This window comes from Nannospalax galili, unplaced genomic scaffold, assembly GCF_000622305.1.
Source record: "Nannospalax galili isolate Female #2095 unplaced genomic scaffold, S.galili_v1.0 scaffold1316, whole genome shotgun sequence".
NCBI classification, from domain to species: Eukaryota; Metazoa; Chordata; class Mammalia; order Rodentia; family Spalacidae; genus Nannospalax; species Nannospalax galili.
In genome coordinates, this window is record NW_008337765.1 from 467,542 (window position 1) to 494,665 (window position 27,124).

The 27,124-nt window shown below is 38.5% G+C and overlaps 1 protein-coding gene across 1 annotated transcript in view; it reads right to left on the bottom strand.

Moving 5' to 3' along the window:
* Positions 1 to 27,124, bottom strand: part of Pcca (propionyl-CoA carboxylase subunit alpha) — a 448,536-nt gene that overhangs the window by 222,956 nt on the left and 198,456 nt on the right. The window contains exons 12-15 of the mRNA XM_008832725.3: positions 21,210 to 21,353; positions 19,449 to 19,523; positions 15,345 to 15,413; positions 12,990 to 13,065 (exon numbers count right to left, since the gene is read on the bottom strand). Of these exons, the coding sequence (XP_008830947.1) occupies positions 12,990 to 13,065; positions 15,345 to 15,413; positions 19,449 to 19,523; positions 21,210 to 21,353 (364 nt within the window). The remainder of the gene's footprint in view (positions 1 to 12,989; positions 13,066 to 15,344; positions 15,414 to 19,448; positions 19,524 to 21,209; positions 21,354 to 27,124) is intronic.

Genomic DNA, 27,124 nt, shown 5'->3' on the forward strand with positions numbered 1-27,124 from the left:
GGTTATTAAATTAATAATTTTTTTAAAAAAGGGAAAAAATATTGTGTTTATAAAGCAGCTTTTTCTACTCTCAAAGGTCTTTATTGGACTGGGCCATTATCCTAACTCTCTCACATACTGATTAAATATGCTCAATGACTAATTACAAATTCTTGAAGATTAGAAACTATCACAGATTTTAAACCTTTTCCACAAGTATTAGTACCTAGTTTAGTCTTTTTTTAAATTAATAAATTTTGTTCTTTGACAATTAAAAAAAAAAAGTTTTCTTTTTTATGTGTATGAGTGTTTTGCCTGCATGTATGTAAGTGTACCTGTGTAGTGCAATGCCTGAGGGGCTAGAGGAAAGCACTGGATCCCCTGGAACTAGAATTACAGTCGGTTGCTAACTGCCATGTGGGTGCTGGGAACCAAACCCCAATTCAATACAAGAGCAGTGAATGATCTAACCACCAAGCCATCTCTCTAACTCCACAACCTGTGCCTTTTGACTAGAACATTAGTGGAGATTATCCTTTAGCGCTGAGCCCTTAAGGACTCTGACACCAATGCCAGGAAGACAGTACCAGAGTTGAAAGAGCTGACTCAGGTGACAGGACACCAGGTCGATGTCTGCAGAGAGTGCTTGGTGAGGGGAAGACTGCACAGATTTGCTGTTGGACTGCTGAGAGAATTTCTCACCCACTGAAGAAGAGACTAGTCAAGTAAAGAGTATTTAAAAAACTTTGTCTTGCTGGGCGTGGTGGCGCATGCCTGTAGTCCCAGCACTTGGGAGGCAGAGGCAGGCAGATCTCTGTGAGTTCAAGGCCAGTCTGGTCTACATAGAGAGTTCCAGGCCAGCTGGGGCTGCAGGGAGACCCTGTCTCAGAAAGACCCAAAAAAAAAAAAAACTTTGTCTTGGAAACCACTGAGCTTGACCATAAAGTTGATGCAATGTCATGCCACAGCAGGGTCAAAGAAAAGTAAAGACAATAGGAAGTTATTTAGATGAAGTGTGTCCAGGAGGCGGCCTGTTCCAAACAAAGATCCTAGAGACCAATTTCCTAGAAGATACTTCAGGTACCATGTATCCATCACAAGTACACATATCTCTAGTCATCCCTCAGCCTCAGCTGACTCAACTGCCCCAGTTCCCCTAAAGACTTGTTCCCTCTTTTACAAGTCATTCCAGGAGATATCCTGAAACTGCTGCTCAATGATCAGCCAGGTCCCACGGGTGTTTGGGTCCTTGTAGAACATTGTATCATCTTACCTCAAAAGCTCATTGCCCTAAGTACCTCAGCTCTCCCACATCCCTTACATTCCTCCTGTGACCTACTGCCAGCTCCAGATTATTACCATCTCTAATCCTTCAAGACATTCTGATGGCTAGAGGCTTGCTTTACCTGTCTATAAAATCTCCAGTTCCTTGTCATCTATCAATATCCTTCCCACGACCCAGTATTCACTAAAGAACTCATGTTACTTGACTCTCAGTCTTTCTTGTGATCCTAGCTCATATTCATCTGTGTGAATGGCCCATGAACATTATGTCTCAGTCCCTTTGGTCTCAAACCAAACAATTTACTATTTTTCTTTAGCCACTAAGGCCCATAACCTTACCCTGAAATCACCTAATATTCAACTTCACAATATCCAAAATCCTTCTTAAAAAATACTAGATGCGGGGCTGGAGAGATGACTCAGTGGTTAAGAGCACTGACTACTCTTTCAGAGGACCCAGGTTTGATTCCCAGCATCCACATGGCAGTTATGAATTGTCCTTAACTCCAGTTCCAGGAGAATCCAAAGCTCTCTTCTGATCTCCACAGCACTGCACAACACTGGCGCACTCACATACATGCAGGCAATGCACTCATACACATAAAATGAAAATAAATAAAAATATTTTAAACAATACTGGATGTAACTTCAACCCATCCTCCTAGATCACTTCCCAGGAACCTTCAGTGGACCAACAATGAAGGACATTCTACAAATTCAGCAGGCTGGATGCTTCTAAAAAGTTAGTGGTATGAAATACAAAAGAAGATAAAGGAGGCATGACAAGAGACAGCATGTAGATGATAAAGTTTAAGAATTGGACTGCACAAGAATATGAAAAATTTAAAAAAAAACAGGAATAGAATATGCAGGAAATGTGGGATAGCATGAAAAGACCAAATTTATGCATCAGAGGCATAGAGGAAGAAGAATCTCAGGAAAATGGTACTGACAAGATCTTCAACAGGATTATAGAAGAAAATTTCCCATACAAGTATAAGAAGCACATAAAACACCAAGTAGATCAGTAAAGAAACTCCCCAACACATATCATAGTAAAAACACTAAATGTACAGAACAAAGACAGAATACTGAAAGCTGCAAGAGAAAAACAACTCACATATAAAGAAATCAGAATTACAGCTGATTTACTGCAAACTCCGAAAACCAGAAGAACCTGGACCAAAGCATTCCCAGTTCTAAACGACCATAGATGCCAACCCAGAATACTTTACCCATCAAAATTGTCTATTATAGTTGAAGTGGAAAGAAAAGTCTTCCATGACACAAACAGGCTGAATGAATTCAGGTCCACCAAACCAGCCCTTCAGAGAATACTTGAAGCAATACAAAGGACCAAATAAAGGAACAACATACCCAAGGGGCAACAGAAAGGAACTAAATGAAGATATAATTGTGGAAACACAAAATTAGACCAAGAATGCAAACTAAATTAAAATGATGGTAACCAATACACATCTTTAAATAATAACTTTAACTATCAAAGGGCTGAACTCCCCAGTCAAAATACACAGGCTAGTTGAACGGATTAAGAAGCAAAGTCCATCTTTTGTTGTCTACACGAAACTCATCTCACCTTCAAGGAGATGAAAAAAAAAAAAAATTCCAAGCAAATGGCACTAAGAAACAACCAGGGGTTGCAATTCAGTATCTTGACAAAATAGACTTCAAATTAAAACTAATCAGAAAAGATAGAGTCACTTCATTCTGATCAAAGGAACAATTGACCATGTAGATACTACAATAGTGAACATATATGCACCCAACTCTGCTGCACCCAATTTCATAAAAACAGTACTACAGGACTTTAAGACACAGATTAACTCCGACTCAGTAATAGTAGGGGACTTCAATACCCATTCACAATAGATACCAAAAACATCCAGGACAACATAAGGGAATACTTTAAAAACCTAAATTTGAAAATCTAAAAGAAATGGATGAATTTCAAAATTCACAGGAACCACCAAAGCTAAACCAAGAAAAGATCAACAGCTTAAATAGATCCATAATAAACAAGGAAATTGAAATGGTAATACAAAATCTCATGATTAAAAAAAGCCCAGGCCAGATGGATTCACAGCAGAATTCTAACAGACATTTAAAGAAGATCTACAACGAATATCACTTAATTTATTCAAAAAGATAGAATCAGAGGAAGAACTCCTTCAATGAAGCCAGCATCATTCTAATGCCAAAACCAGATACACAACCAAACAAGAAAGAAAATTGTAGACCCATATCCTTAGTGAACCCAGACACAAAAATTCTCAACAAAATACTTGCAAACTGCATATAAACACACATAAAAAAGATGATCCACCATTATCAAGATGGCTTTACTCCAGAGATGCAGGGACGGTTCAATACACATAGTCAATAAATGTTAGAAATCATACAAATGGACTCAAAAACAAAAATCACATGGTCATCTCAACAGATGCAGAAGGACCTTTGACAAAAACCCAACATGCATTTATGATAGAAGTCCTAGGGGAAACTGGACTGGAGGGAACATACCTCAACATAATTAAAGCTATATACAACAAACCCATGGCCAGCATCATTCTAAATGGAGAAAAACTGAAAGCATTGCCATTAAAATCAGGAACAAGACAAGGATGTCCACTATCTCCACTCTTTTTTAATACAGTGCTTGAAACTCTTACTAGAACAATAAGAGACAAGAGAAGAAATTAAAAGAGTACTAATTAGAAAAGAAGTCAAGTTATCCCTATTTGGAGATGATATGAAATTATAGATAAGAGATCCAAAAAATTCCACCAGAAAATTCCTAGAAATAATTTATACTTTCGGCAAAGTGGCAGGTTACAAAATTTATAAAAACCAGTAGTCTTTTTATATGCCAAAACAAGCAATCGGAGAAAGTATATGGAAATCCTCCCATTCACAAATGGTCAAAGCATAGAGAGTAAGAGTCTACTGAGTGTGGGTCCCTAGCCAGGGATCCTATATTAAACTCTACCTACCCAGGGCTCAGGGATCATTGAGAAAGAGTGGGAAAGAAAGATTGTAAGAGCCAGGAAGGAGGTACATAACCACATGGAAATAGAGTCCTACAAGTTCCTAGTACCTTCCTCATATGAACTTACAACAGTGGTGTCAGCATGCTCAAGATCTATGCAAACTCAAGCAGGCAAAACCCCAGCACAGAACCGTGGACATGGGCAACAGGCCCCAATCTTGGTCAAAGAACTACTGGCAGCTGATTACTGCTGGGTGATAAAGAGCTGATCTAATAAAAAGGAGGAACTCTAGATAGGCTGACCAGACCTCAGTGGATGAACCTGCACTGAGGGGCGTCTGGGGACACTAACTTGACTCAATAGGCCTTAACACAAATGACAGAATGTATGAATTCCAGTGGGGGGCGGGGGGGCTATGGGAGGGTACCAGTGGGAAAGGGGGTATAAAGATGATTAAGATTGATTAAGATGTTCGTATGAAATACACAAAAATTCAATTAAAAAGTAAAATATCTAGGAATAAACATGACCTAAGACATTAAAGATTTCTAAAATCTTAAATTTTTACATTATTGAAGAAAGAGATTGAGGTCCTACCAGGAGATGGAAGGACCTCCCATGCTCATGGAATGGAAGAATTAATACTGTGAAAATGATCATCCACCAAAAGCAATCTACAAATTCAATGCAATCCCAATCAATATCCCCATGACATTCTTCACAGAATTAGAAAAAAAAAAATCCTAAAATTTATATGGAAGCACAAAAGACCCCCAGATAACCAAAGTAATCCTGAGCACAAAGAGCAATGCTGGGGTGGGGGGAGCTTTCCACACAGATCTCAAACTATATTACAGAGCTATACTCATAAAATCAAAATGGTACTGGCACAAAAACTGACACATATATCAATGGAACATAATTGAAGACCCAAACATTAGTGCATGCAATTTCAGCCACCTGATAGTTGACAATGGTATTGAGAACACTCACTGGAGGAAAGACAGCATCTTCAACAAATGGTGCTGACAAAACTGGATCTCCACCTGTAGAAGAATGAAACTAGACCATTATCTTTCACCTTGCACAACAGTCACCTCCAAATGGATCAAAGACTTCAATGTGAAACCTGAAACTTTGAAACTTAGAAGAGAACATAGGCAGTAACTTACAAGACATAGGGGTAGGAAAGGACTTTGTAAACCACATACCAGTTGCTCAGGAATTAAGGCCAACAATCAACAAGTGGGACCTCATTAAACTAAAAAGCTTCAGTACAACAAAAGAAGCAACCAAAGCCAGGTGAGGTGTGCATGCCTTTAATCCCAGCACTTGGGAGGCAGAGGCAGGCGGATTTCTGTGAGTTCAAGGCCAGCCTGGTCTACACAGTAACCTGGAGATCAGCTGGAACTACAGGGAGACCCAGTCTCAAAAAGATCAAAAAAAAAAAAAAAACAAGGAAGTAAAGAGAAAACACACAGTGTGGGAGCAACACATAGCAACACATCTGACAGAGATTTAATATCCAGAATACACAAAGAACTCAAAAAACAAAGAATCAAGAAAATAAATGACCCAATTAAAAGACGGGCTATGGATCTGAACAAGAGAGTTCCCAAAAGAAGAAATAAAGATAGCTAAGAAACACTTTTAAAAGTGTTCAACATCCTTAGTAATTAAGGAAATGAAAATTAAAACCACTTTAGGATTTCATCTTATCCCAGTCAAACCAGCTAAGATCAAGAGAACAAATGATACCAAATGTTGAAGAGGATGTGGGGAAAGGGGAACGCTCATCCACTGCTGGTGGGATTGCAAACTTGTTCATCCCCTATGGAAAGCAGTGTGGAGAACCCTTAAAAAACTAAAAATGAACCTACCATATGACCTGGTTATACCATTCCTTGGCATATACCCAAAGGACTCATCATACTGCAGAGACACTTGTACACTCATGTTTGTTGTTGCTCTTTTCACAAAAGCTAAGAAATAGAAGCAACCTAAGTGTCCCTCAACTGACAAGTGGACAATGAAAATGTGGTACATTTACACAAGAGAATTCTACTCAGCAGTAAAGAAAGACAAAATCATGAAATTTGCAGCAAATGGATGGACCTAGAAACTGTTATACTATGTGAAGTAACACAGACTCAGAAAAACAAACAACATATATTCTCCCTCACTTGTAGATCTTAACACCAAAACCTTATATGTGAATATATATCCTGATGTAACTGTAGGAGCCAGGAAAATGGAAAGACCAAGGAAGTAAAGGGAAAGAAAGAGCCTGAGAGAGAAGAGTAGGAGACAGGAGTTACTAAGAGAGAAATGTGAAAAATGGGCTTATTTAAATGGGAGGGGGAAAAGAGGGTTATACAAGGAACCATGGGGGCAAAGGGAAAGAAGCAGCTCAGAAGAAGGGGAACCACAGGAGATAGGTATTATCAAGGGAGAAAAGGGAAAAGTGGGGATACTTTAACTGGGGAGGGAAGAGGCAGGGTTAGACAGGGAGAGAGAGGGGAGAGATAAGTAACGCTTAGTTAGTAAGAAAAACCAGAGGGAAATGTATTAGTTCAAAAGCCTACTAAAAAATTACAGATACAATATCTCTCTGTGTGTTCATGTGTATATTTGAAGGCTATATAACAAGAATCAATGCCAGACAAGAGAAACTTTCAGTTGTTGGCCAGGGTAGTCCAGGAGACTCCCAAAATTACAGACTATTGCCACAGCCCCTGATTGCCAGAACTTGAAGATAAGACCCTATTGTTGAAGACAGGGCATACTTCAGACACAGGACTTGGAGCAGTGAAGCTGGAGATGACCTGGAAGTCACCTCCCTGAAGGCTAGCTCTCATAGTTTTAGAGGACACTAAGCAAGCTTCTAAGGGAGAACATCAATTGATGGCTGCGACTCCAGCTTTAAGGCCTAATAACCACAACGACTGGCACAGCAAACTACATTGGGGCAGTAGTGGCACTTTTATTTTGGGGGTAATCAACAGCTACCTAATTGGACTTAAGTCAACTCAACAGGAGGGAACTCATGTGTGGTACTGTAAACATAGCCAAATACACATGGCTGGAGAGGTCATAGATCTTAGAGAAAATGCTAAGCATGCTACATCCCATAGACAAATGCAGTTTTCTTACTATATGCTAAATATGGATCCTTACATTTTCAGACAAGTATGCCAGTCACCACTCATCAAAGAAGCTTCTTTTGCAACAGATGGTAACTATTGGAGAGTTCCACAACTGGTCACACACAGAGAATAAGTGTCTGTGAAATGCCCAACCCTAAGTGACAAATATACAATAGGACCTCCACACCTAAGGCTCACAGAACATAGTGGAACAAGAGGTAGAAAGAATACTAATGCATCTCTCATTCAACAAAGCTCCCTTATGCAACAGAGGGCAATGAACACAAAAGGCCATAAATTGTCAAAACATAGAGAATAAGAGTCTGCAGAGTGTGGGTCCTTGGACAGGACTCCTATATTAAACTCCACCCACCCACAGTTCAAGGACCAGTGTTGAAGAGGTGACAAAGATTCTAAGAGCCAGGGGAGGAGGTACACGACTATATGGAAACAGTCTTACAGCCTCCTGCAACCTTGCTCATATGAACTTACAGCAATGGTGTCAGAATGCATAAAACCTATGCAAACTCAAGGAGACAAAAACCCAGTATAAAACTGGGGAAACAGGCAGCACATCCCATACTAAGCCAAAGAACTATTGGCAGCTAATTGCTGCTGGGTGAGGGAGTGCTGATCTTCTTTAAGGGGTGACTCTAGATAGGCTGACTAGACCGCAGTGGATGAACTAGCACTGTGGCTATTGGAGTACAGTAACTTGACTCCCTAGGCCTTACTATATATGCCAGAATGCATGAAAATTGGTGGTGGGGCTATAGGAGGGTATGGATGGGGGAGGTGGGTATAAAGATGATTTAGATGTTTTGTATCAAATGTACAAAAATTCAGTAAAAATACTTTGAAGAAAAAAAAAAGCAGTGTGTAGATGAGGTCAAAAAGCAGACCAAAATGGCCCTTGAGAGACTGTGGGGAGACTGGAGTATGGTCAGGACCTCAAATCTTACTAGATTGCTGTTAATGCTGTCTTTGGAGTGACATGGTTTTACAGTATTGCAGGATATGCCCTTATCCCTGTGATGCTCTGTGACTGTTCACAGTGATGTCATCAGATCACAACATGTGTCCAAATGGATCAGAAAATGAGAATGGAAGAAAGACAGAGAAGAATGAAGGTGAAAAAGGGGGGGGGGGGACGGACAAATGACAAAATAATTTAAGAGGTTAGAGAGATGGCTCAGCAGTTAACAGCACATACTGCTCCTGCAGAGGACCCAAGTTCAGCTCCCAGCATCTGTCAGGTAGCTCACAACAGGCAGTTCACAATAAGCTGTAATTCCAGCTACAGGGGGAGCCAACGTCTCTGACCTCCATGGGCACCTGCACTCATATGTACACACACACACATAATTAAAACTAAATAAATCTTAAAAATATATATCAAAAAGTAAGCACTGATGAGTACAGGTAAACAGGTACAAAGAGTACCACACACCATCCACCAATCCATCAATTTTTCTCTAGGCTTAAGTATATATTAAAAATGTCCTTAGATATTTGGCTAAAATTAAGAATAAAAAAATCTAAAATTACAACATCTGAGTGGAATATATCAAGAAAATCCATTCTTAGGTAAACAACTTGAGCTTTAAAAAAATTCAGCCTAAAATGTATTGAGCCTTTCTCTGTTCATTCAAATATAATGAGATGTACTTTAGGATCTGTAACTGACACAGAGTATACTAAACCTTACTCTGCAAACTGTTCTACTTAATGATGCACACAGGCAAGCCTTTAAGTCTCAACTGCACCATGCCATGGGTATTTTATTAATGGAGCACTGTGACCACGAGCCCCTCTAGGGTGCACTGTGGTTGTTTGGCATTGTCTATGTAGAAACTCTGCTGCTGGGAACACCATCTCATAAATGGGTCTTCTAACTCTACCAGAAGGCTTTGTAAAAGCACAGCAGCTGGGTCAAAGAGGGCTATCCTTTATTTTACAATCTAAGACCAGATTAACTTCCGAAAAGATCACAGCAAGACATAGTCCTAAGAACCTGGAGTGTGCCTGCCCTTGTACTACATCTACACAATTAAATTACCAGTCTTTTTGAATGTGCTGTCCTTCTAAGATGTCATCTGAGGGCAGCTGAAGTGAGCAGTCACTGCAGCTAAAGCAATTCTCCTGCTCCTTGCAAAGACACACACTCCCTTCTTCAACTCCCATTGTACCCTTTCACCTCTCTATGGCGCCCAAGAAGTTAAGAGGAGCTTTTTCTCACTCACTCACATGTTTTTCATATCAAGTGAAACAAAGAACTGTTGACCATCAGGAAGGTATCACTGATTCATTTGTTCATTCAAAAAGCATTAACTAATCACCTACTGTGTGTGAGACACTAATAAATACCACTAAATACACAATTAAACTAGAATAACATGATCCTCATATTCCAGGTGTTATGAGATAATTCAACATTTAATCATTAGTTGTACAATTACTAGTTTAACCAGAGCGGCAATACCTGCTTTGAAGAAGGCCTGGGACAGATTGCAATGGAAATATTCAAGCCCAGTACACAGAACTGGGAATGGCCTAGGATGGGATTATAATATTCCTCTATCTATGTTTTTAAATTATTGTTAATTTTTAAAGCTAACATACAAAATAATGTTTTTTTAACAAAGGTAAAATATTTATTGGTTCTTATTTAAGAATGTAAAGTGACTCTGTATCAATGTAAATAAGATGATCTATTACAAAAAATATTTAAAACCTAAAAAAATGGGTTTCATTAATATACATCATTCTATCTATGGTTTGATAAAGCTGACATTACCAGTTGACTGTAATGTGATTTATGATGTGATTTTTTTTAAATATGTGGTTTTATCATTAAAATGGTAAGGGAAAGATGGATGGAATTATTTGATTCTTTTTTTAAAATTTCATGTGTATGAGTAGTATTGCCTGCATGTATGTAAGTCCACCCCTGTTATACACTGTTCTCAGAAGTCAGAAGAGGGCTTCAGATCCTGGAACTGGAGTTATGGACGGTTGTTAGTTGCCATGTGGGTGGTGGGAACAGAACGTGAGACCTCTGGAAGAGTAGTCAGTGTTCTTAACCACTGAACCATCTCTCCAGCCCCCAATTATTTGATTCTTGAAGCTAATTTATAAGACAGGCTATCACTCCATTTAAAAATATTGAGTAAGAGACTCACAAAGTAATGTCACAAAATCAAAGAAGTCCTAAATAGTATGAGGACAGGATGTAGACTCAGGTTCTGTGATACCACAATTATTCAAAGTGAGGAATTTCAAGACTAAGCCTGGAAAATAAATCCATCTGTGCTATAAACTGCACTTTCTCAAGTTAGGGTGATAAGGCAGACTATACAAGGCATAGTAAGTAAAGTCACTTAAAAATATGCATGTTGTTATCAGATGGGGCCTGTGAGTCAAAACAAAAAGTATTCCTTTCAGGAGTCAACAGAAGAAAAGAATAACTTTCAGTTAGGACCAACACTAACCTAGTATTTTGAGAAGCTGCCAGATGCCACACTGATATGCTATACCCTATCAGTATTTAATGGAAAAGTCACTCGACAAAATATTCTTACTTAAACCATCTAGAATTTATAATCTTACTATTCAAGTTCATATAAGTAAAACTTAAATTTTTCAAAAATCTAATAATTCAGCAACTACATTAAAAAATTTAGAAGTTACCTAGGCATAGTGGGTCACCCCTCTAAACCCAGTACTTGGGAGGTTAAGGCAGGAGGATTGCAATAAATTCAAAGACAGTCTGGGCTACACAGCAAGTCTGAGTCTGGTCTAGGTTACAGAGTGAGAACCTGTCTCAAAAAACAAAAACAAACAAACAAATCCAAAGGTAAGGTGGGGGAAGGGAAGCCCTCAGAGAATGCTCTTGCAAGTTCTTTAAAATCCTTCAAGAACAAGCTTATGAAGCAACTTATTTCTATCTACATATGCATGGTTTACAAACAGACCAACTAGGCATGTGTTCCAAGCATTCACTCACCTCACTGGGGGAGAACATTATATTTGTAGGAAAATAGCCCCTCTAGCCAGTATAACCAACATGTAAACAAAACATGTATTTGTAGGATAAAATAAAACATTCTATAATCCAAGGTAAAATGCAGAAAGAGAAAGTACTACAAACAACCTGAAGAGACCTTGTGAGTGTTCAGATGCTCTCTCATGGACTTTATCACGGTTTAAATTCTCTCTAGGTTTACTCTAAGGCTTACTGATTCTATTTAGTTGATGTATCACTAGGACAAGATGTTAGATGGAATCACTTCTTAGTTAAAGGGGAAATATAGGGTAATACTAAAAGAACAGGAAGAAAGAAATTTCTCCTAATCTAATATGAGAAAAGCCGGAAACGAAGAGGAAAAGTATGAATTACATAACTTCTCATTAGATGAAAATAAGCAGCAAAAGGTAGACGTGAAGAAAAATCACTGAACTGCTGTTGGTTGCAACTGTAGAGGTCCAAAATGTCTACTGCACAAAGGCATTTGGTTAAAAGGGAAGGTAAAGATCTCACACGGTCCATTGCTGAGCGGGGTTTCCTGTTGCAAGGCAAGATGTGCTCTGTGAAGACTGTTTCTCCTTTTCACCCAAAGTTCCAGTCCACTTATAAGCCATAGAACCATCCACTGGGAGGGAGAACTTGTGAAGTATGAATAAATGCGGAGCTACAGGGAGGCTGTGCAGTCATACCACACCATGCTCCATCCCTGCAGCCTCCAAGCCCAGCCCCTGGGTCCCACTGTGACATCCCGTGAGCTGCAAAGATCCAAACTATCCAACAGCCAGCCTTTCTACAGCATGTTCTTAGACCCTCACAGGCCATTCAAAATTATACTGTGTAATTAGCTTGATAGTAAAGCTCCCTGATCTAAAGCCATCTTATAATTTACGTTCAGCTAAAGGAATCTTTCCATTGCTAATGTAAAGTTGCTACTTAAATTTAGAATATAACTTACTCCTTAAAGTAGGTAAGAGCCACTGCTTTAGTGATTTCAGTTTGAGACCTGCTCCTAATTCCCTTATCAGGCTGCACTCTGAAGACTTGCTAATAGGCGTGGCAGCTATGAGACATGTGCATGAGGAACCCTGTTTCCTAACAGCCTATAATTTGCTCTAATAAGAAGCAAAGAGCTATTCTCTTTGCCCCAAAATTAGGCATGGCATTGTGTGTCCAACTCCACACATCTGTAAGTTTCCTACTTCCCCAAACCCCAAAACTCAGAGACAACAAAGCAAAATTGCTATCAGACTGTATCAACAATGGTTCTTTATAGCCTCTCATATTATGTGCAATACATAACCACAAAATACTGCAAGGCCATTTAGAGGAAAAACTATGTTCTAAGTTTAATTAGATAACTCAAGACATAGGCACAAGACTGCAGGGAATCAAATATCTGCGATAGGCATTCATAAGTTTTTCTCATTTTTATTTAAACACAGTAAGCAACTCTTTCATGGAATTCTCTAATGACTACACCTACAAGCTGTTATTCAGAACTGGACACCACATGTAATAACAGGACAATACATGCTTGGCTTTTACCTCGAATCACGTAACTATCCAGTGCATCTTCCATTCTTTTCAGTGCTTCCGTTCTGTCAGAGCCATACGCGATTAACTATGGGCAACAAACAAAATGTTATGAATAGCCATCTACACATTGGTGGCTCAGTCTAGGAGTAATTTAAATATTTCATAAGAATTCCTCACATTCTTTGAATTTTTCGAAGTCCAGATTTTTATAGAAAATATAGCAATAAAGAGTTCTTTGAACAAACAAGTATGAGAAATTCATGTCTGAATTCTCCTGACATCTACCATCACAGTAAAGGACGAGTATGTGAGAAGAGAAACAAGCACAAAAAAGCTGGAGAGAGAGAGAGAGAGAGAGAGAGAGAGAGAGAGAGAGAGAGATGACGAAGTGGCACAGTACATCAACCTGGCAGGCACTGTAGGCTGGAGAAGACTTTTCTAATTTCCTGGCTTTCTATGGCTTCCAAGTTTGATTTCTAAACAGCTAAAGCTTTGTTAATTTAAAAAAATGAGTAATCTTGTAAATATGAAAGTGAAAAAAAATCTAGACTACTTTTAAAAATTATATCGCTACCCATAACGTAACACAAAAACAAAAGGTGTTATTAAATCCAGGAAGACCTTATTTTAGAACATGATTCTGTGTCTTTTTATATGTAGACTCTATACATTAAGAAATAAGACTAGCTATATTAGGATTTTTCTGATGGTTATGGTCAATTTTATTTTAGTAAATCTTAAAAGTTCTTCAATATAAAGCCAGTTTGAGGAAAATTTGTAGGGCATTCTTCTAAAAGCTGAACGGCACTCATCTAAAAGAGAATCATAGCTAATTCAAAAATCAATTCATGATATTTTATATATTTTTACTTTTAAATTTTGTTTCTCTTATAAGCAAAAGATCTAAAGTTCATTTGAACAATATTAGTGTCAAAACTTAAGTGAATAAGGAACAAAGATTTTTTTTTTTAAAGGCATGTTACTACAGTCACGTAAGAAAGGGGCTAGGGATAAAACTCACAGACAGAGCGCTTGATAAATTCACATGAGGCCCTGTGTCTGATCACCAGCACAAAACCAAAAGAAAACTTTAAAAAAGAGAGCACATGTGGGGGCAAAACATCTTGAGAAACAGAATTTACTCAAGAAAAAAAATCAGTTCTTGATATAAATGTATTTCTGAGGTATTAGATTCTCAAAACCCATGGTTTAACTACTACAACGCTTTATAATTTCAAAATCTTAATATTTTAAAGACTGAGAATTTTAAATACTTTTTAAATAAATTCTGCATACATTTAAAAAATATTTTAATTATTTTTATTTTATGTGTATGCTTGTATTGCCTGCATACATGTAAGTATATCCACCCATGTCCTGCAATGCCCATGGAGGTCAGAAGAGGGTGTTGGATCCCCTGGGACTGGAGTTATGGACAGTTGTTAGCTTCCATGTGGGTGCTGGGATTCAAACCCGGGTCTTCTGCAAGAACAGTCAGTATTCTTAACAGCTGAGCCATCTCTCCAGCCCCTATTTATTATATTTTATTATTTTTATTTTATGTGTACGAGTATATTGCTTGCATATATATGTGCACCTGTGTCATGCAATGCCCATGGAAGTCAGAAGAGGGTGCCAGATCCCCTAGAACTGGAGTTATGGATGGTTGTTACCTGCCATGTGGGTGCTGGGAATCGAGCCCTGGTCCTCTGCAAGAGTAGTCAGTGTTCTTACCCACTGAGCCATCTCTCCATCCCCAAGACTGAGGATTTTAAAGAAGGTTTCTAATTTGCAAAGTTAAAGATGAAAGGGGAAGATGGATAAAGTCATATCTTACACTTTTCTATATAAGTTAGTTTGGTCAGGTGGTGTTTTGGGGGTAGAGGGCCTGTCTGGCACACACCAGGTCCTGGCTTCCATCCATAGCATATAAAACAAACAAAACTCAAGTTAAATCTACTCAAGTTGTAATTTGGAAAATCTGCAAAGGTCAAAAGTATTCTTAACAAACACTGCCTATGGCCCAACATCTCAATAGCACCTGTCACTTACACCACCCTCATACAAAAGGAATGGCAAAAAAAACAAAAAACAAACCAAATTCCCCCTCATTCCTTTTCATTGCAATAGACTGGGCTGCCACCATTGGTTCTACAGAGGTGGCCATGCACACAGGACCACTGGTGGTTGTCACGTGACTTGATTGCAGAGGAGGGAATTTTACATATCTGCATTCACTTTTACATACTTCATAATGATTATGGTCTCTGAACATGGTTCAGAAAAAGGCTCAATTTCAGATCTCTTAAATATGTGCATTGTTTAGAAGAAAGCTCAAAGAAACCATTGAAAAATAGAACTAACTTTTGAAATCATAGGATCATAATAAATGCTGATATCACTTCCTGGTTGGATGCCACTATCAACTCGGACCTGAGAGAAAGAAAGAAAAAAAAAAAAGTGAGCAACTTCATATTGAGTAGATTTTTTATTTAACCACAAGTTATTTTTCCATGGAGATAATGGATGGTAAAGTTCAATCTCATATAACATTCCCTCTCTGGAAAACTGAAAACAACCCCAACATACATAGTTGATCTTTGATCTCTTAATATGCAGTGTGGCACATGAGTTTTGTTCTCCCACTAAATGAAGGAACCATGGGGGAGGGGGAACATTAGACAGCTCTACCCTTGGATGCACCTGCAGCTCGCTACAGCATGCTGGGGTGAAGCTCTTCTAAATTAGGCCCCTTCCATCCCTTAGAATGCCTCCCCTCACTAGCCCCCTGAGCCATAGGAACCAGGCCAGGTTTTCATGTCTGCAACACTTTCCTTTGCTGCTTCACCCTCTCCACTGTGAACGCTATTTTTCTGTTACTGTTAGTCCCCGGAGGCCTTCATGTTTACACAGCTTTTCCTGTGGCTTTGCTCAGTAAAAATACCAGCTCCAATTAGAGTTCTGATTTTGCAATTTTCATGGGGGGGGGGAAATAGCACAAGTTCAAAAAAATCCTTTTGAAGTGTCTGTTAACCAGTGACTAGTTAGTTAGTTAGTTAGTTATTCTAACTTGATTCTTGTTTTCATCTCCCAGTTCGATATTAGTACAACACAGCAGTTAGCCAGTTAAACCTTTTTAAATGAGCAGTTGCTAAGGATTGAGTATTTATTAAATTACTCTGACCAAGTTTTAAAATTTGGGGTATTTAGAAACTAATCAAAATACTTAAGACTGGCCAGCATATCTTCAGGTTAAGGATGGAGGCATGTAATGGAAGCTGCTGGAACAGCAGGACTATGGTGCCCAACACTGTGAAGGAGTGAGAAGAGAAGAGGGAGGCACAGCTCATCACCTGCGAGAAGGAGCCTTCCTCATAAACAGCAGCTCATCTGTCTGTGGCAAGGCAGGAAAAGGTCAACACAGAAGCTGGTAGGCCTTTAATATTTTAATTTACGCAATTATCAAGGGACCACATGTAGAACCTCTTGTCTAGAATACCCACATGAGGGTACAGTGATGGCTTTATTACACACTGACATCAGAAGGTAAGCGAGAGTTTTACTCTCTTTAAAAAAAAAAAAGAATCACACCATTGTTATTCTCTTTGTAAGATTTTTAAATGGGAACGCTGTAACATGGCCAGAGTACTCTTATTTCTATATTTGCAAATGCAAACAAAATATGGATGTGAGTATTCTACATTCCTATATCAAGGACTTAATTTTTAATGAAAGCCACTTAGCATTTTTATAAAATATATTTGACCTTTATTTCCTGAAAACATACTTCAGAATATAAAGAAAATTCTATGAAATTTGGTGTTTGTGAAAAATAGAAAAGAATTAATAGGGCAGCTTTGAGATCAATGAAATTATAATCTATCTTCTCCCAGCACCTAAATGGTCATTGACAATCAGGTTATTTAACAGAAAAGATAGCTTTTCGTTTCAGTACCAAAAAGTTATAGCTAATTTGCTCAGGGTGTCAGCTTTAAAACCATACCTCACTGCTAAAGGCATGTATAACAGCGGAATTGATACAAATCTTTTGACTTTAAATATATCCTAGTATTTGCTACATAAACTGTACAAAATTATGAAGGATCTTTAAGCTCAATCCACTGGTAAAAAAATACAGACAATAAAGAATGCTGATTATATTCTCCTATGGTTCATAACAAAATTTTTATTATCTTAAACAATATCACCCTAAAAGTTAAGTAACCCTAAAGTCTAAGTAACCTATAGCTATGAGATATCTTTGTTATTTACTCACATGACAACCATAGAAAGTATGTAATTTTAATGTAAACATACAGTCAAATCAAGATGTATTACATACAATCAGCACATCCAAGTGAACTAACATTTCCAAAAGAAACTGTAACAAAGCATGAAAACCCTCATTTATAATTTGATGTTTATGCAGGTTTTTCCAAATAATACTCAAACTTTACATCTTCTAACAACGAAGTAAAAGTCAAGTTCAGTGCTCATTCATCTCTGGAAACAAAGGCTACCTAAATTTGCACTAACCACTTTAACAGTAAAATTAAATGGAACTAGAACCAAAATTCTAAGAACACAAATGTCGTATAAAATTATAAACTATGATGATCAAACATCAAAAAGAAAAGCTTCATCTTTTTTCTTTCTTCATCTTTGCCATAATAATAAATTTCAGGCTTAAAGATGCATGTGAAATTCACGTCAGAAGTTAGCGTCTTATGACCAAAAAGGTAAGAGCCAAAAATGGTTTCCCAAGTGAAACTGAGAGATCAAGTTTTAATAAGGTGTGTGGCGGGGGAAGAACCATACTGAAAATATGCAAACACCTTTGCATGAGGTTTTCAAGTCAGCACTCAGAAACCTCTTGCATAATTAAAATTGCTTTCTTCAGCCAAACAGTGGACCCTGGAAACTATCAGGCGTCTCCCACCCTTCATTCTCAATTCACCTCTCCCCCTAAGCACAACTCCCAGCCCGCCATGTCTACCTGACAAGTGACAGCCCAATCTGATTAAATGCTTCCAAGGGAGGGGACTCATGGGCCTCCATGACAGGCCAAAAGTGATCACCATGGAGATACATAATTACAGCTGTCAACGCATCTACTGTCCTGCTGACATCAATTTGATTGCTCCCAGCAATAATGATAGGCAAAGCTTAGTGCGCACTCTCCTGCCCCCAATCACTTTATCTATTCCTTGGTCCATTTAGCTGACATGCAACATTCACACAAGCAAATAACAGCAGTAAGCAGAACATTTAAGGCATTTTAATTGTTTTTTCTTTCTATGGATGGCTCACAACTGCAAATGTTATTACATAAAACTCCTGCTGCAGCATTAATTGAAGAAAGATTTGGTGGGACAAAACTGTAGGGGGTAGAGTTTGTCCATTATCACTTGTACTTTCAACAGGTCTCACGTTTGAAAATTGCAAATTGCAAAAACTTGCGAGGGCAAAATGTTTGACACTCTGTTCGCTATTACAACATGGTGGAAACTTCTAACAACTAGAGTAGTCATTATGGATTCTTATTTAAGGCTTTTTTGTTTGATTAAAAAAGTGTTTAGATATGTCCCTCTGATACTGGTTTTCTTGTCTGCTGTTTAACGTCACATAATGCCTGTTAAATCTTTACAATTTTTTTTTCTGCCTTCAGGCTTTGAACACAGCATGGAGTCTCCAAGCCTAGAGAGGGTCAAGTCCCTTTAGAAAGCACATGGACAAAAACAATTTAAAAAGTGAAATAAATCATATATCCAATAACATCTTCAGATTTAGAATTCTTCCTATAATCTTTCACCATCTTCTAAGCAGTAATCAAACTGAGTAATCATATTCACAGATGGTACAGCCTTGTCACCCACTAGCTAACATAATGTCATCTATATGTGCACTTATTACCTTGATTAAGAGAAAGGGTACATGCTTGTTCTTTTTATGTAAGAGAACTATTTGAAGGGCAGCTATCAGCAACAGAATATCTACCAAGCAAAATGCACACTGGTCCTTTTTCTTAACTGACGTAAATATATATTTCTAAAAGTCAGTGACACTGACTAGAATGAGGTACGCTTTGTTCTCCTTAATCCAGTCCAGTTAATGAGCCGATTTTGCGCTCGAGTTTATTGACATCTGAATACACCAGGGAGCTGGATTAGAATTTTTTGAAAATATTATAATTTTAACACAAAAAGCCATTTCCCATTCTTAAGATTCCATAATCTTTTACACTATAAGCTATGATTTATATCATTAAGCGTCTCTGAACTTTCCATATCAAGTAGATTCTGATGTTTCTGAACACCATAAAGTACAAAAAAAATTCAAAAACTGACTCCCCATGAATTTCCCTTGTTCTTCAATTTACACCCTTTAGTGTTGACATGCTTTAACATAAAAGTATGGCATAAATCAAGATTTGAGCCCCTCAGTTGGTATGATAGCTTAATGACTTACACCAGGTAGATGTATTGGTTCTTGGTACTGAGACAATCTTCCAATAGATGGCAAACCAAAAGACTTGTAGGGGTCCTGGAAGTTCAAAGGAAAGGAAGAACAGTCTTTGAAATATAAATCTGCACAAGGAAGGTTAAACACAATTTTTAAAAAGTATTTACAGGTCTATTTTTAACATATGGTATTTACCAAATCACAGATTTCAGAATATGACTGTCTTATCCTCTGGACAACTTAGAAGTATATTTAAAAACTAAACAGAACTTCAAGCAGAATTTAGCCTGACCTCAATCATACTTTATTGAAGTTGGTAAAATTCCAATTTTTTATAAAACTTCTTAGAATGCCTTGGGCAAAAATAAAATAACCTAGGCTCTACATCAAAACATACTCAAGTTCAGAACAACAAATGTGGCACACCAAAGATATTTGTTTTTCTTACTTCTCAAAACAGCTCACATATGGTAAAACTAAGAATCTGGGTTCTTCAGGCAAAGACTCAGAAAGAATCCGCCTGCTTCTAGACACGCATGCTTCTGGAAATATCATCAAGCACAGAATCATTGACTTCAGTATCTCCCCACTCCACATGTGATTACGAGTAGCAATGGCAAGGCAAGACATGTTTCTGAGCTACTTAAAAAGCATTTTGAAATAACTTTCAACTCTTAAACAGAGGTATCACTGATTGGCCTTTTTATATGAACATGTCTTTTTTTTTTTTTTTTTTTTTTTTTTTTTTTTTTGTCTTTTTGAGGCAGGGTGTCCCTGTAGCCTAGGCTGGCCTGGAGCAATATGTAGACCAGGCTGGCCTTGAACTCACAGAGATCTGCCTGCCTCTGCCTCCCGAGTGCTGGGATTACCACCACACTCATCTATGAACAGATCTTTTTAATGTCTAAAAGTAAAAGATGATACAAATGTTACCTTGCATTCTTGTTTTAGTCATTCAAAAAAAGCATTTTTAGATGGTCACTCTGTTATCTTATTTGTGCACTTAAACTATTAAACTAAGACTTTGAGCAAAACACATAATTAAAATTTTGAATCAACAGTATGTGTTTTACCAAAAGCTTTACAATTTAGATTTCAGGTATGTATGGCTCCCGAGTAACCATAAAGGACAAAATTAGAAGAAGAAAAAAAGTCGAAGAAATAAATATCAAACCAACAATTACCATGAATCCAGGAAAAATGCTTTTCAAACTGCACAGGAAAAAAGTGGCAGCACTGCACTATTGTTGGTAGGTGGTCCGAACACAAACAGGTGAGCAAAACAAAAACCAAGGCCAATTCACACTCGAGAATACCTAACTCATCTTTTGCTGCCTCTTAACACGTGGATAGTGACTTCCCCACCCAGAAATACTTGAGAATTAAAGCTAGAGGTGGCTGGTCCTCTTGCACAGGATCCAGGTTCAGTTCCCAGTACCCACATGGCAACTGACAACTGTCTGCAACTCCAGTTCTAGGGGGATCTGATGCCCTCTTCTGGCCTCCGTGATCATTGCACAACATGGGTACACATGCAGGCAAAACACTTATACATGTAAAATAAAAATAAGTAAATTAAAAAACTAAAAACAAAAATACATGAGGATTGATTGAACTGCATTCTGTTTTGAATTATAGCAAAATCGTCTAGTGCTGTTCTGCTTTGACCACAGAGTACCAAGCCCTAACTTTACCTGTGGTTTAGCCACACTAGCCATTCTGACTTGCAAAGAACCACCCTCCCGCCTCCCATCAGCAGGCATTTACCTCAGCATAAACCCGACATTCAACTGCCCAGCCGTTGATGGGAATATCAGCTTGTTTGTGCCTGAGAGGGTAACCCTTAGCAACACGGATCATTTCTTGGACTAAGTCCAGGCCAGTAATGCATTCTGTGACAGGATGCTCAACCTGCAAGGCCAAGATGTACCAGTTAGTAGGAGAAGAAAAAGCAAATAAATGGACATAAATAAGAAAAATTTCAAACATTTCCAAGTAAAGTGATGTTAATTACATTTAATATTTAGGAAGGCTTGACTAGAAACCCTCAGTGAGATAAATAAAAAGAAACATAGCTCTGTACACCAACAATGGTAAGAAGAACCTCTGAAGAGTCTTTGTAAATTTTTGCATCCCTTTCCTGATTTTGATGCACTTATGGCCCAATATGTATGTAATAGTTGTGTTTGGAAACTGGTTCTCAGCTGAACAACACATTTATTTTGCCTCAGTTCTCAACGTGGCTGCTGATCAGCCTATTCTGCTACACTTAACATGGCATCTCTCGGGGAAGCTTCTGATTTTCTAAAGCTCTCATCTAGTCTGAGTCTTACCCATTGCATGCTTTCACTAACCTGTCCTGACAAGCAGCCAGATTAGCGTAATCTTGCATCAATGCACCAGCGTAGCAGAAAGCAGCAGATGGAGCCATCAGGTTGCCTCCCCCCTTCAGGTTACCTCCCCAAGACCAGCTTGGGCAGTGCTTAGCATGCACAATGGTAAGGGGAGCAGGGGAAGCCACTCTGCTCGCTCGGCAAATTGCTGATAACTACTTCAGCTGATCCTGTCATGGGAGTACCTGCCCTTCCACACTAACACATGGGATACATATGTGCAAAAACATGCAACTGACATACAGGCATGTGAACAAGGATGCGTATCATTATAATTTGATTGACCACTTAAAAATTCTTAAACTCAGGTTTTAAAAAAGCCACTTAAAGAACCAAGAAAGAATTCATAACCTTTCATCTAAAAACTCAAATAAGTTTTTTAAAATTTCAATAAAACTTTGGCCACACTCTATTACTTTGATATTAATTTCTTTCTTTATAAAAATTAAGTTCTAAATGTAAGTCAGAATAGTTTCATTATCATAACATGTTAGGTTCCATACACGGACAGAGGAAAAGGGCAGTGAACAAACGAATTATCTTCCCTGCTACAACTGCGCTAATTGAAGGACAGGGCTTAGTCATTATAATAATCTTGAAGCTTATCATAAGCAGACAATGCCATGGTCTCAAAAAAAAAAAAAAAAAAAAAAACCTTGGCAAAAATAAACAGATGGCATCCATAATTAGCTCTGTGTGTGTTATGAGTTTGTTTACAGTTTCAACAACATTTTAAGACATTTTGACATAATTTTAATGACAAATCATTGCTAAAATAAGCACCTACCCTTTGTAAAATAAATGTGACACTAAATGAAGATCTTATTAGATAGTTTATATATTTAAAACCAAATTCTAGTTTTCTGAGGAACAAGATTCCATAAGTATAAAAAGAAATAGTGTAAAGCCCTCTTGTTACTCCTCAGAACCAATTTCAAGTACATAGGTACCTTGGCATGCAACTATTCAAGGTGCAAACTTACTATGTGTCAGACAATATTTGTTTACACAACCTTGTAGAAATAAATCTTTAGTTAAGTGAAAGATTCAATTTTCTTTTTATATGATCAGAAAGCATTACATAAAAGGCAAGTAAGTAAATATGTATGCATGTGTACATATATATATAATACATGTATTATATGTGTGTTTATATACATATAGAACACGTGTGTGTGTGTGTGTGTGTGTGTGTGTGTGTGTCATGGAGCAGAGAGAAAAATCTGGTCATATGTAGTAAGAGGGAGAAGGGAGCCCAAAATTTCTACCACTCCAAAAGCTGGTGTCACCTTCCCATTCGTCCTCATGATAAAATGTATATAAAAACATAAAGGGAGGGCTGGAGAGATGGCTCAGCAGTTAAGAACACTGGTTGTTCTTGCAGAAGATCCAGGTTCAAATCCCAGCACCCACATGGCAGCTAACAACTTTGTAACTCCAGTTCCAGGGGGCTCCGACAGCCTCTTTTGTCCTCCTTGGGCACTGCACAACACAGGTGCACTTACCTACAGGCAAGCAATACATATACATATACACATAAAATAAAAATAATAAAGAAAATATTTTTTAAAAACATAAAGAGAAACAACTATATAACTGTGTGCTATTGTCTTAAAAATTCTATTGTGTTTAAAGATCCAACTTTATTATGAGGCTATGTTTTTCCCTTAAAGCATATAATTCTATAACTGTGTAGAAAAAGAAGTGCATTACATCCACTTAGAATGGGATTCAAAATGAACCTACTTTGTTCCAAACAGTGTATATGATGAAATATAACACCACATTTTACAATTTGAAATTAGCGAACTACAAATAATTCAAAACATAATTAAGTAGGTAACAAAAATAATAACCAACCTGTAAGATATAACCATTACTTACAGGATCTATTCTAAGTCCACAAAATAGTTTAGCATACCTAAATATTTCTTATAAATGAAATGCATGTTCTTCATAGTAAAGCTTCTAATTTTTAGGATTTTAAAAAGAAACTTATGCAGACACAGAATCCCAATGTCACTCAACAGTACATATGCCACACTTCCTTTAAATCCACACTTCTAGTCCTGCCAAGAATCTTGGACATGTGATGGCCATTCTCTTCATCCAAAAACTTAGCAATACCTCCTCTCTGCAAATTAAACTCAGTACTAAGGGGTGGGAACAAGACATACAAAGGATCATGATGGTTCTTGAGCCAAAATACAATTAAATAGATGTCTTAAAAATATCTTTAGTGTTTGGAGGGGAGGAGAGAAGGAAAATGACTAAAAATTTATTTAAAAATTTAAAGACACAGACTAATGTCTGGTCAGTCAAAAGTTTAGCTTGTCATACCAGAAAGCAAAAACAAAAACACAGTTCCCTGATGCCAAAAAAAATTATCTGTTCCAAGGGCTACTCAGAAGAACTGCGGCAGTCACAGAACCTGTGATCTTACTCTGTAGCCCAGGCTGTGGAACTCACTATATAACCAGTGACAATCCTCCTGCCTCAGCCTCCCATGTGCGTGGACTGCAGGAGTATGTTACCATGCCAAGTACTTCCTCCTTCTCTGGAAGTCTTTAAGAGTGAGAATTCCATGGAATATGCTTCTGGAAAGAATGCTTCACAATGGAAAATGGAACTCCCTTAGTGTGACTCCACCCCCACTGCACAAATGTTTGAGATCCTGGCTTCCTGATTTTTCTACCAACAGAAATTTGCTTGTTCCAAAACACAATGAATAACAGATAGTAAAAAATTTCTGCCTGAAAGATTTATGAAGGTGTTGCCACACTGTGGGGTCTATTAGTAGTTGGCAAATCAGTTTGCATTGGCTATACCTCTAGCTCACCATGAAAACCTATAAAATGCCCTAGCATGGGGCATAACTGTTAAGTGTGTTCAGAGAGTAGCAGATGTCACAAATGGTTAGCTTCTTACAAATCTACTTGTTAGGGGAGTTTTCTCATTTTTTTTATTACATTTATTTATTTTGTGTGTGTGCATTTACCATGAAAATGTATGGAGGTCAGGGGACAATTTGAAGGAATTGGTTCACTTCTTCCACCACATGGGTCCTGGAGCTCAAACTCAGGTCTTCAGCATGGCACCAAGTGCCTTAGCGTGTTCAGCCATCTTGACAGTCTTCTACTTGCTAATTTAAACTTGGTTTTGTCAGAGTGGCTACACACCTGCAGGCTCAAGTATTCAGGAGGCTGAGGCAGGAGACCTGTTTATGCTCACAAGTTCAAAGCTCACCTGAACAACTCAATAAGACCCCACTTTAATGAATAAACCATAAACAAATGAACTTGGATGTCATCAATGTCAACAGTATCTCTAGGTCTCCCTGCCACTCTCTCTTTCTTACATGTTGCTACCAAATTTATATCCACCCCAACTAACTAAGTGTCAAATGCAACTGTGAGGAAAATTAGGCTTTTCTTTATCTCTGAGTGTTTAATTCAATAGTAAATGTAATCTAGAACCCTGAACCAGAATTTTTTCTTACTATAAGAAGCCTTGGTGAACCTAAGGTGAAATGTGAATATAATATATGGATTGCATAATAGGAATTGGTTAATGCTACAATCCTGATTTTGGTAGATACTGCGACTACATAAAAAATAGTTCCACCTCCCTCTGCTTCCCTGGGCTACACAACTCGCCAGCCTCTTTCCTGGGTAAGTCCAGCCATGCCCAACACACCTTAACTCCCCCAGCCTCATTCACCCTTCCACCTCCCCCACCCGTCTCTCCTCCTAGCCTGGGTACTGTCTGTCCCATTGCTTGTCTTGACACCCCAGACACTGGGGCTGACCTCTTAGCCGGGAAACACCACTGCTTCCTGATCCTTTGTATCCAGACCAACCCACCAGTTCCTTCTTAGGGTCCCCAGGAGCCCTCTGGGCCTGGTCTCACCCTCACCTTCCTCTGCTTCCCTGGGATGCGTAACCCACCATCCTCTCTCTCCTGGGTAAGTCCAGTGGAGCCCACAGCACCTTGACTCCCCCAGCCTCATTCACCTGCCCAGCTCCCCCACCCCATCTCTCCTCCTAGCCTGGGTACTGGCCCAATTCTTGTCTTGGCACCCCAGACACTGGGGCTGAATGCTGGGCTCGGAACCACCACTGCTTCCTGATCCTTTGCATCCATACCAACCCAGTTCCTTCTCCAGGTCCCCAGGAGCCCTCTGGGCCTGGTCCTGCCCTCACCTCCCTCTGCTTCCCTGGGTGGCACGGCCACCAGCTTCCTGAGACCAGCATTTTCCAGGATGCTGCTCCCAGGCCAGTCCAGCCCCCAAATTCCAGAGGACAACATCTTTCCTGGAGGGACTCTGACCTCAGGAGAAAGCCTAAGAGCATCTGATCCTCATCTGACTTGGGCCTCTGTGGGAACTCCTGAAGATGAAAGCAATTTGGCCACTCCAGTATAAAATCAAAAGAGAGAACCAGAAGCTTAGAACAACCAGCTTTTCATGCCCAACAAGTAAACCACAAAGTCACATATACTTAACAAAAACAAGCAGACCTAAACTTGAAGGTTTAGGTCTCACACAAGAATCAGAAACTACAAAAGAAATTCACATGTCAAAATCACAGAGAAAAAATAATAACATGAAAAAACAAAATAACATATCCCCACCAAATGCCAATAGTCCTCTAGAGGAGTACAATAAGAAACCCCTAGAGATAACGTAGGACATGGAACTCAAAAGAACAATTATAAACATGATAAAAGAATTCAGTGAATTTATAGAACACTCAAAGAAATCAAAGAACTGAAGGAAGACAGGGATAAACTTCTGAATGAATTCAGAAAAGAGTTAGAAATATTGAAAACTACTCAGGATGAAATGAAGAAGGAAGTGAAACACTGAGTAAGCCAAGTAGAAACGACAGGAGAAAGCCTCACCAATAGGATGAATGACATGGAAAACAGAATATCAGGACTGGAAAATAAAGTAGACAAACTAGATATTTGACAAAGGGGCCAAGAACATACACTGGAAGAAAGACAGCATGTTCAGCAAATGGTGCTGGCAAAACTGGATCTCCACCTATAGAAGAATGAAACTAAAACCCCATCTTTCACCTTGCACAAAAGCCAGTTCCAAATGGATCAAAGACCTTAATGTAAAGCCTGAAACTGAAACTGTTAGAAGAAAACATTGGGAAAAACCTACAAGATATAGGTGTAGGAAAGGATTTCCTAAACTGGACATCAATTGCTCAGGAAACAAGGTAAAAAATCAACAAATGGGACCTCATTAAACTAAAAAGCTTCTGTACATCAAAGGAG